The sequence below is a fragment of the Gambusia affinis genome, linkage group LG17 (assembly GCF_019740435.1).
Source record: "Gambusia affinis linkage group LG17, SWU_Gaff_1.0, whole genome shotgun sequence".
Lineage (NCBI taxonomy): Eukaryota > Metazoa > Chordata > Actinopteri > Cyprinodontiformes > Poeciliidae > Gambusia > Gambusia affinis.
This window is the reverse complement of record NC_057884.1, coordinates 16,559,831-16,574,343: the sequence shown is the minus strand read 5'-3', so window position 1 is coordinate 16,574,343 and position 14,513 is coordinate 16,559,831. Positions and strand designations below refer to the sequence as shown.

General features: G+C 35.7%; 1 protein-coding gene across 1 annotated transcript in view; it reads right to left on the bottom strand.

Annotated features, from left to right (window-relative positions):
* trabd2a (TraB domain containing 2A) overlaps positions 1-14,513 on the bottom strand; it is a 49,792-nt gene that overhangs the window by 9,533 nt on the left and 25,746 nt on the right. Inside the window, exons 3-4 of the mRNA XM_044095813.1 lie at positions 12,962-13,108; positions 12,581-12,755 (exon numbers count right to left, since the gene is read on the bottom strand). Of these exons, the coding sequence (XP_043951748.1) occupies positions 12,581-12,755; positions 12,962-13,108 (322 nt within the window). The remainder of the gene's footprint in view (positions 1-12,580; positions 12,756-12,961; positions 13,109-14,513) is intronic.

The following is a 14,513-nucleotide window of genomic DNA, read 5'->3' as shown; positions in this document are numbered from 1 at the left end:
ATTTGTCCTCCATTTGGGTAAAAATGTCAACTTGTTCTCTATAGACTGCAACAAGGGCAGCACATGTTTGCTATTACGGGCACCAAAAGTCTTTACAACTAAACAGAATGTGAACAAATCTTGTAGAAAGTAACAGGATTTGCCTGGAACCCAATTATGATGATGTAACTTGTCATTTTGGTCTTCATTTAAGAGTCCTCAGAATTCTAAATTCACTTAATATATGTGTAAGGATGTAGAAGTTCAACCAGGCCACTGCCTAAGCTGTAGTAAAACTGTTTTTGAAACACCAACATAAACAGGACACGGTTTTGTAAGTAAGATGACAATGATAAGCATAAGTCCCAATAAAATATGGCTTTGTCATGACTGTGAGAGTTTAAAAGATAAGCTGTACTGATTACAAAAAGCACACAAAATTTATGGCTCAGTTCCACAAAATAAGGATTCTTTATTCTAAGGAATGATAATATTTCAACCAACACCAAAACTATCTTTCAGTATATTTTTCTCAAGCAGACCGTGACTCAGAAACTGGCCACCCTCAATAGGGTATTGCCTTTTTATAATATTGATACCAATCTCCATTTGCTCCATTTTGAAAGCAGATGGAAAATCTGAGAAGCACTAAGAAGGCAGGCAAGAGGGTGAAAAAAGCAGCAGACAGAATAAAGATAAACCCATAAACACGGACGGGATAAGATGAACACAGATTTCTAAACTCAAGACAGGAAAAAACAGGAGTAGAGACAATCAGGATACCAAAACAAGCAAAGGAATGCTAAGTTCTCAGATGACAAACTTTGATAACACAGGATAAGAGCATCTTGGCTCCAACTTTAAAAATGAACAGTTAAGATTATTTAGTATGTTTCCATGAGCCATCCAAAACGCAACTTAAAAAGGTTTCATTGTTAATTTATACTTCTTACAATAATTCTAACTAACATATTTCTTTGTATAAATCTTTGCTACATCAATTATAAATCCCAAAAATAAGGAACACAACATGAACATCTCATTGTTCATGTTGTGTTCATGCCACAAAAAATACGTTTTTGTGGCATAACATCTGTAACTATAAAGTCTTTCATCTTACCCTTTATTTGTTTGCAATTTACATAAAGCTGAGAATGTAAACAAATATTCCAGACTAATGTATTTTTTAAAATCTGTCTTTTTGAAATATATTATGGATTCAGAGAGCGTATATTGCCAATTTTTTTCCTTGCAAAACAGAATTAAGCTAAACTATATTGTTTAACACAATGCATTACAGGCAAACGCAGGTTACTGGTGCCAGAAAATGTTATAGTTTCTAAACTTTAATCATCAGGTATTGCCAAAATATTTCTTAAAATCACACCAAAATGATTGACGAGTTACTTCCTAAACTAATAAATGTTATGCTGAGCCATTCAGCTGTTTGTCATTTTGATGAGATGGCAGAGAAAGTGAGAAAGTGTGCTGAAGAAAGTGCTTTAAAATCATTGTTTAGAATAAATGAGAAACAAGGAGCATGAGAGAGGTCTGTGGTATGAGGTTGTTTTTAAATAAGTTCACACGGAAAATTTGCGGTGGCTCACAGCACTTTGGAGCCGTGTTAGGGCTCCAAAGTCTGCCAGCCTAAAGTAGACTCTGCACTCTCTGTCAGTGCGGTCTTTGCTTTTTCTCCTGTTTGTTGCAAGGAAATTATTGTGACTACACACACAGCAGCTGAGACATGACTGCTGTATGACAAGTTTGACAATTAAACGTGAGCCAATCTGATGTATTGTAATAGATCTTTGCCAACTCTTAGCCGCTAAAATAATTACAGCAAATCCACTGAGGGACAGTCAATAAAACTAAGGCAATTCCTACAAAATATGCTGTACACCTAGTTTTAGCCAAAAGCTGTAAGGCTACATTATGTGATGCCATGTTTTAAAAATCACAGCAAAGTTTTGCACTAACAGTATTCAAATGTGCGTGGTAGGAAATGCATCACTTTGTCAATTTGCTGATAATCTATGTTTTGTTGTACTTTACACTGATATTTGTACTGTGAAAAATGAAAATGTTTCATTCTAAAGATATGGGTTTCTCTAGTTGCTTTTACTTTAAATCAGAACTCTGCATCTACATCTCACCTTTCACCCTAAATAAGTGATAATGGGATTTATGCAAAGCTTAAGTGTCTCACATTATCAAACTAATTTTAAAAAGAGACAAAGCTAACATTAACAGATACCAAATACAGTTTTTAAAAACGTGTATTTACTGGGGTAAAATCATTTACATATCTTTATTGAGAAAATTAAACAGAGGAAACACATAGAGAGGCAAAAATCTTTCCACAGCAATGCATAGTTTGATGTGATGGATTGCCTTGCATGTCTTTGCTGAGTGCTTCAAAACACACAAGTAAAAACACTAATGGAGAACAAGCTTAATCATATGATATTCATTTTTCATGTAGGACAAATTCACATTCAGAATTATTTAAAATACAAAATAAACTGGCACAGATGAATTATGCCTGTAGGCATGGATTCCATTGGCAACAAGGTTTGTAACTCACACTAAAGTTTGATTAGCTTCATAACATACCATGTGTTCATGCCGAAGAAAAATAAATCTTGACTCTTGTGTTGCTCTATAGCAGGCGTAATACTGAGCAAGTCATGCTCTACAAACAAAGACCATGTTCTTATACCTTCAGTATGTACAGTTATAACATCAGGATTACCCTGTCAATAGGTGATTAACCATCTATACACATGAGTAGAAATGATGGTAGTTGGCTCTAGGATGATTAACGGGGGAGAAATGTAGAATAACACATTTTTGGTGCACATCATTATTTTTGGCTTTTCAAATGCCGTTTCTTATCTTTGCTTGTGTCTGCTGGCTAATCTCACATCTTTAAACCCAAATAAAACAGCTTGAATATTTGTTTGAGCTGGCGACGCTACACAGACACAATGTAGTCTACAAGCCAGCAAAGAAATGTTTAGAGGGGTCATGAGCCAAGATATCAATTTGTCAAATGGGTCTGGGTAGCAAACACAACACAGACAGGGCAGGGGTACAAATGATGGTTATTCTGAGGCAAGTAAATAATGCTTCACAAATCTTTACCAAAATCAATTTTTGGCATCATTTAAATAAGGATAAGGTTGTCAGTTGCAAATTTCTTGATGATAATAACTCTTGTTTAGTTTTTGTTTTTCTTTATATGATGTGTTTGAATGCATTTCTGCAGTTTAATGCTGAAAGAAATGTCTTCCTTTAAAATAACATGCATTTCTCTGCAGGTCTCAGATCCTGCTGCGAGTTCCTCCTCAGCCTGTCAACTGTCTCCATCCAGTAAAAAGGATAGCAATGGGAGTCGGATGCCCTCTCACTTTTTTAAAAAGCGCTGCATTCCACACAGCGCTTCCATCTAAAACATGTGGCTTAGAGAGCAATTTTGTGCCTGTTTAGTTTGATTAATCTGCAAGCAATCTTGTTGTCGTCCCAGAAGGCCTGGATATCATCTGTGTTTTAGGTCTAGGTCATAAGTAAAAGCAGATCCTTACAAAGGAGTCTTGTAAATTCCCACAGGCTCTGTTTTTGATGGTCAATCTACCCCTATTTAGTGTTCTGTCAATGATTTTCTTATTCACCAGGCAGATTTTGCTGTTAGAAAACTACCTTTGTCAGTTAACCATGTGTTATCCCAAATATGTTTCTCATCAGTTCTCTTTATTTGCCCACTAAACAAATCCATCCAACGTATTCCGTGGTGCAAATATATTAATATCATGGTGGAAAGTGGTCATTTCTAAACAACCTAAGTGTCTGAAAAAGCTTTAAAGAAGAGAAAGCTGCATTGTTTTAATGACGTGTTGCAATCATCTCAAAAGACCGTTCATAATTTAATCATGATGCCATACCAAACCAAATCATTACCTACCAGCAAGTACAAAACACTGTAGCAACATGTTCTTCCCAAAGCATCAGATGTCAAATGAGACATTATGCAGCCGTCACTTTGCTTTACACCAATTACCACAGATTTCCAACTTCAGGTGTTGTTTCAGTGATTTGACTGTACACTCCCAAACTTTGACTTCTGAATCCAGATGTTTGCCAGAGTAATAAAACGTCTAATTTCCTACACTATGCAGGCACAATATGACTGCAAATGAGTTTGAAATCTCACAGCAGTAATCTGAGATGGAATGAAAATGGAGTTAAATCCAGACAGTTTTTGTGTTCTGTCCAAACAGTCAATGAAATCAAAGTCATTGTTCATGGGTGGTTAGAGTAATATGTTGAGTTTTAGGAGGTTTTATAAAACCATTTACAGTGCAACAATAGACTTTCCATACAGTAGAAGGTACACTTGTCCTATTTTTTGAGTTTCGATGCCTCTTTCCTGGAAGGATTCATTCATAGAGTTATTGCTACCATTACATATGTACTCTTACATAAAGCCATTATTGTAGCTACAGCTGACATTGGGTTTGTGTGTGTTTCTGTTAAAAAACATAACTCCTGACTCGATGTTTCAGAGTTTAGTTGTGTCTTTTCTGAACAAAACCATCAAGAAAGCTATTGCTGCCATTTTGTTTGTGGACTTTAAGTTAGAAGTAGCCCTGTCTCAGTCCTCTTGTATTTTATCTCAGCATTTTCTCTTCTCCCAATCTTCAGTTGGTCATGGCAGGTTGTAGCTTATATGGAGCCAGATTGCCAAATAGGTTTATTCCTGTTGAAAACAATTTGTTCCTCTCTATTAACATCACATACATGTTCAAGAAAAGTGAATTCTATAAAGTCCACAACTCAGTCAGCTGAGTCCCTCCTGTTTTTACGAACAGACAATAAATGAACAGTTGAACTGTATAGCATCACATTATACCTCGGATTGAATTCGACTGTGTATAATTATATCTGAATCTGACTTAATGATTTGATTTTACTGGAATGGACTGAATAGACCAAAAGTGAAACTGGACTTAATAATTTTTCTATGGTTGACTTAATGTATATATGCACTTAATTTGGGGAATGGAAAACAAAACAAATGCATCTCATGAAATATACATAATACTTTATGAAACAATAAAATTGGATATGTGAATGAACCTCCATAAAAGCACAAATATTTAAGTATCAGGGAACTAAGGGATAATATATTTCTTCGTATCTCCTTCCCCTCCAGGCAGAACATCAGTCCACTTTATGTTTCATCCTCAAAATAAAAGAGGACAACCTCTTCATAACAAGCCCCATTTCAAATCATCAATAGATGGACGGCTGCTCTCCTGCTTAATATATAATTTTCCTTCTCCTTTTCCCTTTCATATAGTAGCTTGGTATTTCTGGTCCAAATGAAAGTTTGGCCTCTGGGCAGGCACATAAAGAGCATGTTCCAGGTGGATGAGGAAATACTGCTGGGTTTGAATAGGGTCAGGGGTGAGGAGTTCAACTCTTTCAATAAATCACAACAAGATGTTGTGACAACTGAGAGAAGAAGTGTGGGCTGTATGAAATATGTCTTTTGAGAACAGACACTGGGGCCTCAAACCATATGAGAGCAGAGAAATGTATATATTTAGGAGCTTTTCACTCAGGAGTTTACAGGCAGTTAGTTATCCAAAGTGGCTGACAGGTTTATCTTCCTTTTATCCCTCTTTAAAGGGGAAGCGGTAGGCTGATGACACATTACAGATGCTCCTGACTTCTTATCTTTCTGGTCAAAGTTTTTCAGCTTTATCTGAGCTGCATTTGGGATTGTGAATATGACTAAAACTAAGATGAAAGACTCCAGAAGAAAAACAAATCAGCTTCTCTATTCTTTTCACACTGGATTACATACAATATATATATATATATATATATATATATATATATATATATATATATATATATATATATATATATATATATACACATGTACCTTGCAAAACCCTTCATGCCTCTTATACCTTGGACAGTTATTACCCTTGGGTAAATAATTGTAAAATAGTTATGTTTTCACTAGCTTTACACATCTAGGGACTGATCGAGTTCATTCAAAGAGTTTCTTAAAAACACATTTTCAAATCTCACAATTAATGGAATTTAGGTCTGGAAAAGGACTGGACCAGGGCTTTCATCCAGACTATTGCATTTTTGCTTTGACTGTATCATTGACTGTAGATTTGTTCACTTGAGTTATTGGGTGGTCCTGGAATTAACACTTTCCTTGCCCAAAAAGACGAATAAGGTGAATGGCCATGTCTTGGTAGGTTTGCAGTTTTGTTAACGTCTTTCAATTTACTGATGATTGATTGAATAGTGACTGAGAAATCTTCAAAGCTCAGGATGTTGCTAGATAAATGAACTCTGGTTGCTTTAAACCTTCCTACAACTTTATCCCTGACCTGTCTAGTTTGTTTCTTGGTCTTCAAGATGCTGTTTGTTCACTAATGTTGTCTAACCAAAGTCATAGGCCTGTATTTATACTGACATTAAATTTCACACTGCTGGACTCTGGTAGCTAATAGCTGACTTTTTAGGGCAGTTGGTTGTATTGGATTTTATTTGGTATGTCAAATTAAAAGGGGCTTAATAATAATTATGCAAATATTTATTTTTAAATTGTTTTCCAACTTGCAAATGTGCATGTGGAGCTCTACATTGGTCTATAACAAAAACCCAATAAAATTTGCAATTTGCCATTAGGTGGCACAAAAACAGATAAAAAAGGAGAGTAGCAACAAAATGGATTGTACTCCAGTGGCAAAAATTCCCTTTGCTACAGTAATAAAAGTTAAATAAGTCTTTTGAAATAAAACATTCCAACATAGAGGTGTTATTCAAACTTAAATCTGGGAGGCAATCCAGGTTTGGCAGACACTTGAGTCCCTGCCTGTCGCTGTTTCCCCACCCAGTGTGTATGTGTGTGTGGTGGGTCTGGTCTGCATTTTAATGGAGCTGGGTGACATGTGTGTACTCGTGTCAGCGACTACCCCAAACAGTTGTAAACTGGCTGTTTATGAGGGTGAGGTGCTGCGGAAAAACAGCACTTTTTTAGAGTTTCACACCATCTGGGAAAGAAAAAAAACATGAGAGAGACGGAGCACAACAGCTACAGACAGGAGGGATTTGGGCCAGGAATGAAGCAAATTCAGACTGGAAATTATGTTTGGAAATTTAATTAAGAATGTCTATTTATTAAATTATGACTGTCTTGCATACAATGAAGACAAGATGCTAATGCATCATAGTTTGCTTATTTTTTTAAATATGTATGTTCACTGGTCTAAGAAACTGACTCTACCAGCTGTTCACGAATATTCAAAATGCTGCATGATATCCCCAAAGTCTTGGAAATCCTACTGACTTATGACCAGAAAGCAAAAAAAAACAAAAAAAAAAAACCTCAAATTATTTAAAATAATTCCAGTTGTGAATTAATATTATAAGATTTAAACATTCAAAAAGAAATCCAAAGATGTACATTTATTTCAAGCCTGTTTAAATAAAAGCAAATAAAAGGTGACTGTAAGGTGTTCTAAAAAGTTGTTTCCAGAGTTTCTATGCCGGTGTTGGTTTTTGCATTGCTCTGTGTACATATTTTACCTGAAATCTATTTTTCTTATCCTAAGATTGATGATACACTTATATTGCATAGATTAAGATAAATATATAGCTGTTGTACTTTTGGAATGTACAGTATTGTATCAGTGGAAATAAAGCAAGTGAAAATCAATCTCATATGTTTATCTCAACACAAAAAATAAATTATCTTCATAACTGTTTTCATAATGTATCTTGTTATTAAATACGGACAAGAAAATATTATTCCATATATACTACAATAATTAAAAATGTTTAGAAAATAAAAGGATTGTAATCTACTGGTTTTTTGATGTCACAACTTCAAAAAATCCTCACTTTTTCATAGAGAACAGTCGCACATTTTCAGTGTGAACGTATGTTTTTAAGGTAAAAGAATAATTTAGAGTGGGATGTATTACTTATATTAAATTACCAATGACAAAAAGGGGAATTTTAACACAGCTTAAAAATAAATAAAAAATGCATAGTACTTGTATTTTAATGGGATTATCCAACATAGTATTAGAAAAATGTGCGTAACTAGGGACAACACTTAATTTCCATGTTTCACTTTATGGTGCTCTTCCAAGGAAATTCCTCTGAAGCATACTACTGTTACAAAACACATAGTTTGATATTTTGTTTTGTTTTGTTTTTTTCTTCTGGCAAGCATTATTTTTTAGTTCCAAACCCCTCCAAATTTTTTATTATTTTTTTTTCACTTGTACTATAGTTTTTATTTTAATTATGGTCATGCCTATGTGGCTTGATATTTCACATTTTAGGTTAGTATTTTCCCACTCTCCTGTGCAGAGTTACACACCAGAAGTCAGGGAGCTCTGCAAAATTTCATGTCATCTTCTGCCTAGAGCCAGGTCAAAGTCCAAGACATCCATCTGCTACAGTCGACCCGAAGCACTAAACAGCTCACCAACCAAGAAGTATTCACTTTAGAGAGCTCCAACCAAGCCAAATAGAGGAAGATCCAAAGGCAAACCCTAATTGTCTGTGAAACGACTCAAACATTTCAGTGCATAGAAACTGTTACAGCATGTCAGCCACACTGGCAATTACGCTGCCGCAAACATTTAAATTTGTGGTTTTGGAGCAGAGTTTTTAGGAGAAGCATGGTGTGCTAAGCATATTCAGTCAAAACATGAATGCATTCACACTTTTAAACTGGATTTTAAATCAACTTCACCAATATGTAAACACACTCATTCTCTACTCCACAGTCACAGGGTATAGAAGAGAATGTGATTATAACACAATCACAGTCCAGGTTAGTAATAATGGTTCTAACGTGATACAGAAAATTCTATCAGTTTTCTGTATTTTGCCCTCATACAATATTCTATCAGTGGACCATTGACAAGAACTACATCATAATTCAAGTTCACCTGGGTTGAAATTAAATAATTAATGTTAGTAGTTCACCTTAAAACTGAGTTCCAATATAAACTAGTTTATGTTTATTTCAGGATGTCCACACTGGACACTAATTATGTTGCCCAAAATGCTAAAGATGACAGAGTGATGGAAGAACAGATGAGAAAGAGAGGAGAACAAAAAAATACACATATGGCAACTGATATTGTCATAACAATATTTACCAGTATTATTCCCAGTCCAAGATTTTCTAATATTGTGCAGCCCTTATAACTTTCAAATAGAGACACAAACCATACTAAGATTCACGCAAAGAAGTAAGATCACTGCTGGTGATCATCTTGGTCAGCAAGATGGTAGGAGTGCAACATAAGTTTAGGTGCTATTCAAGTTGCCTGTAATGTTTCATAACACAATTTATGATGAAGGGTTAGAAAAATCTAAAAGTCAGTTGTTTTTTTTCTCCAATATCAGTTTCATTTTAAGAAAGACACAACAGCGATACTTTTAACTGTGTTGTATTTAAAATTTTAAATAGTTACTGTAATAATAAGGACTGCATTTTATTGTCAACTTGTTTGCACTCTATATACTTATAGGGTCTGTGTTTGTTATTGTCTATTTGTCTTGCCCATTATGATGAGTGCTGTGTCCCTTAATCTGGATATCAATGGTTAAACACAGGCTCAATAAACATAAATACACAAATGAAATAATATCAAAGGCAAGCATTGTGGTCTCTTTCTTCCAAAACATGTTCCAACATTTTTGTCGTAAAATAGCAAACCCTGAAATTTTGATCAAAAGAGAGCATAGCACAGCTGGCTGACAGTAGATAACTTGTTTTATGTATTCAGTGGGACTCTTTCTTTTTTTAGTAGTGGCATGTAATGAAAATATATGAAAAGAAAACAGAAATTACTATTGCATAAAAACTGCAGGCATTGGGGTCAAGTTCCATAAACACAGATAAGCAGGACATCCAGACCTATTTATATATTTAGTTTTCTTTGGCAAAGTCTGGTCAGTATGAAACTGCACACTTTGTCCAGAAGTAAATTATCATTTACAAACTGTTTTGTTGAGTTGTTGTGGCAATAAAGCTTACTGCAGGCAAAAATGAAAGCCTCCACTTATTTTCCACGGAGCATCAGTCAATATGCTTTGGCAGCTTCTCCACACTGACTGGATCATTAGTTGGGAAGAGAAATATGCTCCATATGCCGCTGGTCCTTAAGCAACACAACTCCAAATTCCACTGACTCAAATGTGGAGTCCGATGTTGAGTACATTTCAGCTAATTATGGATTAGCATAAGCTTGAAAATGCATTGTAGAGAGTGGCTTTAATCTGTTGAGGCATCCTTTTGTACTAATTAAACTGAACAAGAGATGGTGACTGATACGTTTCACAGCTGATGGCAACAGAAAAGTGAGTATGCTGAAATAATGGGCTCTATTGTATTATGTGTATGTATGCGTGTGTCCTTTGACCCTTCTAGATATAATTAAGGACACATTTTAGCCAGGTTGGTTTTGGAAATGACTTCTGGCTGGGGTTTCTGTGTGTAAGTATATGTGTGTGTGTTCTCAGTGTGTCTGTGTGCTGCGTGTGTGTGAGCACTCTAATGTGCCCCATCCCATTGCTTGTACATGTCGACCTAACCTGCCCCCTGTATGTCTACGACTAGTGCTTCTGGGCTGATTGGCCGTATCAGTTTCACTCAGCAGCTCTCACACACACACACACACGCACACACGCCTGCAAACACACACCAAACCACACACCTTTAGAGACCAAGCCCTTGTAAAGGCACCTCCTAAGGGACACACTGTGAAATATACTCCTTGTTAGGACTTGTGTGTGCGTGCGTGTATCTGTGTGTGTGCCTGCTTTTCTTCAGCTGTTTCCTGCCAGTTCAGAGAGCAGCAGACTGTGAAGGTCTCTCTTTCTGCAAAAATCCCATTGATTTTCTGCTTGGAAATGACCAGGGAAAGATAATAAATATGATGATATCATTGCAGGAAAATTCTAATTTTGTTTTTTGCCACTAGAACGTGATACCCTCTTCTAAAATAGCAGAACCTGCAAAAACCATTATTTATTCTGTGTAGTTCACATAAGATGTACTTTGCAAACAGTTGTTTGCCCTTTCAGAGGTATGCCTGATAATCCAACTTTTGAACACAATTATTCCTCAGGGAAAATAATTCAACACTTAGTTTTTATATCAAAATATTTTGATAACTGTTACACATTTTGTAGAATAAATACAAATTTCAGTAAGTAATAGTAAGTCATTGTCAAGTACCAATGCCTGACTGCTGTATTCGGTGGGATGGATGCTTTAATTAGTCAGTCAAAGGTCTCACACAAAGCCACTAGGAAAAAAGGCTGCTTGCCAAAGATATAAAGTTTCTAACCAGAGATAATGAATAGAATCCACAGAAGGTAGTGGATCTGAATGACAGATACACAGCTGTGATTTAGAGGAAAACTGTATCAGATTTGAGTCTCTTGACTTAAATATCTGAGACTGCTACAGGAATACTGACAGAAGAGTTTAAAGAATTCGGCTGGTATTTCTAACTGATAAAACCTAAATATCCTCTAATTTCTTAGAAAATGATCTGATTAAAGTATTTGGATAAAGAACTAAAAAAGATTGGGATCCAAACCTTAAGCTACTTTTTATCATAATACATTTAAATCTAACTCTCTATAAATTAAGTTTAAATTTAACAATCAATTTTTGTCCAGAATTAAGTTAGCACTATATCATGCTTAGATATTTTTAGGTTTTGTAAAAACACATTTTATTTGTCAACTATGCATAAAATAATGTAGCTATTTTTTACTTATTTGAAATGGGAACAAGCCACGCTTTACTTCTTTTTATAGTAATGCATGAAGTTAAAACAAATCATTTTATGAGGATGTAGAGTGAAACTATAATTTATAATTTTGCACTTTATGTGCAAAATTTTTATCCTGAAGTGGCAAAAACTGTTCTTGTTTACAGAAACATATCCAATATGTTCTTAAAATATTCAAACTGATACAGAAATAAATGAGATGGGGCATGTTTGACATAATTTATATTGCTAAAACCATTGGGTGACTTACCTTCACAGACCTGGCTTTGTATTCCTAATCTGTAGGGCTTAACATGATGTTGGCCCCACCCTTTGCAGTTATATCATTATCAGTTCTACTGGGAAATCTTTCCACTGTTTACTAATGTATATTAGGAGATGGGTCTGAAGGGAGGTTTACAAAAATCAATGTCAGTTCTAGAACAAGATGTAAAAACTTTAAACTTTTTGCCAGTTCTAATAATTGTGATAAGGTGTTTATGTAGATGGTGTTCACATTTATCACTGATCAGTTCATCTAACCCATTTGATTTTAAATGTCCAGACTTGGCACTTCTTGGAGACACTGAAGGTTAAAAGTGCAGTAAAAGAGAAATACTGTGAATACCACATTTCTCCTCTAATGTTGGATAGGTCTAATTTTATATCGAGTAATGTCTCAAAAGCAGCCACTGCAGTCCATTCACTTGTGTGATCACATTTTGACTCCATATTAGTTTATATAATAATAAAAGACCAACCTGCACCAAAGGCAAAGAAGAAGCTCTTGTCTGGGTGTTCCTCCAGCAGGGCTTTCACTCTCTTGCCCATCCTCTCATTCCTCTTGTAAATGAGCTCCTGTCGGAAGTAGGCATCGATTTCCTGGGCAGTCACCTGCTCGCTTGGTCGCAGGGTCACATTGTTGAAGTTAGGCACCTTTGACAGTGAATAAAAAACACCATTCATTTCATAAAGATTAAAAAATAGAGATTTTTGAACTTTGAATTGAACTGAAAAGAAAGCAAGGATAAAGCCCATGTCAGTAAGATGAACTACATGTTGACAGGTGAAAATGTTAAATGCATTAAGCAGGGTGTTATAAGTAGAAAGGTAGCACAAGTTATGAGATTCACTGGACAGACCTGTGATGTGTCATGATTGAAGATGATGGAATTGAGATCCCCACAGTTGTAGTGTCTGATTAGGTCCTCGGTTGTGTATGGGACCCGAAGGCTTCCTGCTCTGAGTGACTCCTGCTGCAATAATGTCTGGTTCAGGGCAAAGATCACCTAGAGCAAAGCAACCAAATATTGATTTTTTTTTTTTTTTCATTCAGTCACACCCAAAGTCTTCTTTCTCTAAAATACAATTTCAACATTGGGGAGCACAAAAATGTTTAACTGTGTTATGCTTTAGTTTCAATATTCCGTCATGGAAGTGTAGTGACCTGGCTTCAGGCAGGTTGAAAAAACTGACCTTTTCTCTTTTGCACCAAGCATTTTAAAACTGAGACTCTATTTAGAAAGTAAATGTTTTGGTTTCAGTACAGTAAACTACAGTAAGAAAACTTTCCCACCAAAATATTTATATAGAAAAAAAAATATTTAAGGAGTTCAGGCAAATGATTTTTACTTTTCCAGCACACATGTCCAGGTAAAAATATATAGGTCTGTAACATTAATACAAGTTGGATTTATCTTAAGTTGTTAGGGTAGTTGAAGTAGATGATGCCCAACATTACAACTTTAAACTGATATACTTGCATTTAAACTGATATACCTGCAGCTGCCCTGAGACTACATGGCTGTAATTGAATGGGCTTTTTTGTGCATGTGTGTAGTTTGTTCTTTTCTGCAACTGAGAAGAAAACTATGTAACACAATTCTTTTTTACTGTAATACTTTCAATGCTTGTGGTTTAAATACTGATCTTGGCTGAGCTTAATAATAACTTCACTTGTGGCCATGAGAGAAAAAAAAACTTCTTTGAATAACTAGTAAAAAATATGTATCAATTTATTTTTCTAATTTAGTGCAAACGTATGCTCTATATGTATTCTTAGTGTATTATGAGAGATTTTCAGTCAAATACATGTTGGCTTAGTACAAAAATGGGGATGCTAATAAGGCAGACCAAAGCAACAGTCTTTTTTTTCTGCGTTCAGTATTCTAAGGTGCTCCGCAGACACTTTTTTATTGGGCCGTCCCATTATGGGACGCTCTATGTTGCCAAAAAGAGCGGGGCAGCAGAGAGCAGATGCCTTCTTGTTACGGGACAAAGAAGCCCTCCATCACCCTCTTTTCTGCGCTCCTACCAGCTTTCATCAGCCGCACATCAAAGTGGTGCTCTGCATATGAAAAGTGCCCTGTCTTTATTCTACTCAAATTAGCCTATCACTGCCCCTCCCCAGCTCATTTCACAAAAAACACCCTCACATCTGTGCCACGTCCGTGAAGGAAGGCCCTCATCTGCAGGGTCTCCCCTTTTTCTCCGCTCTCTACTCTTCTCTTTCTCCGCTCACCATGCCTTTCAGCCCCTTAAATTATGGCAGCACAGAGAGGAGGAGGAGGAGGGCAATGTGGTGGGGGTGAGGATCAGTTGAATTTTTGTATTTTAAAATTTAACCAACAAAAAGGAAAGAAATTTATAAAACTATGGCAAAAATGTAAGGAAAGAAAGGAAAAACAAACTTTA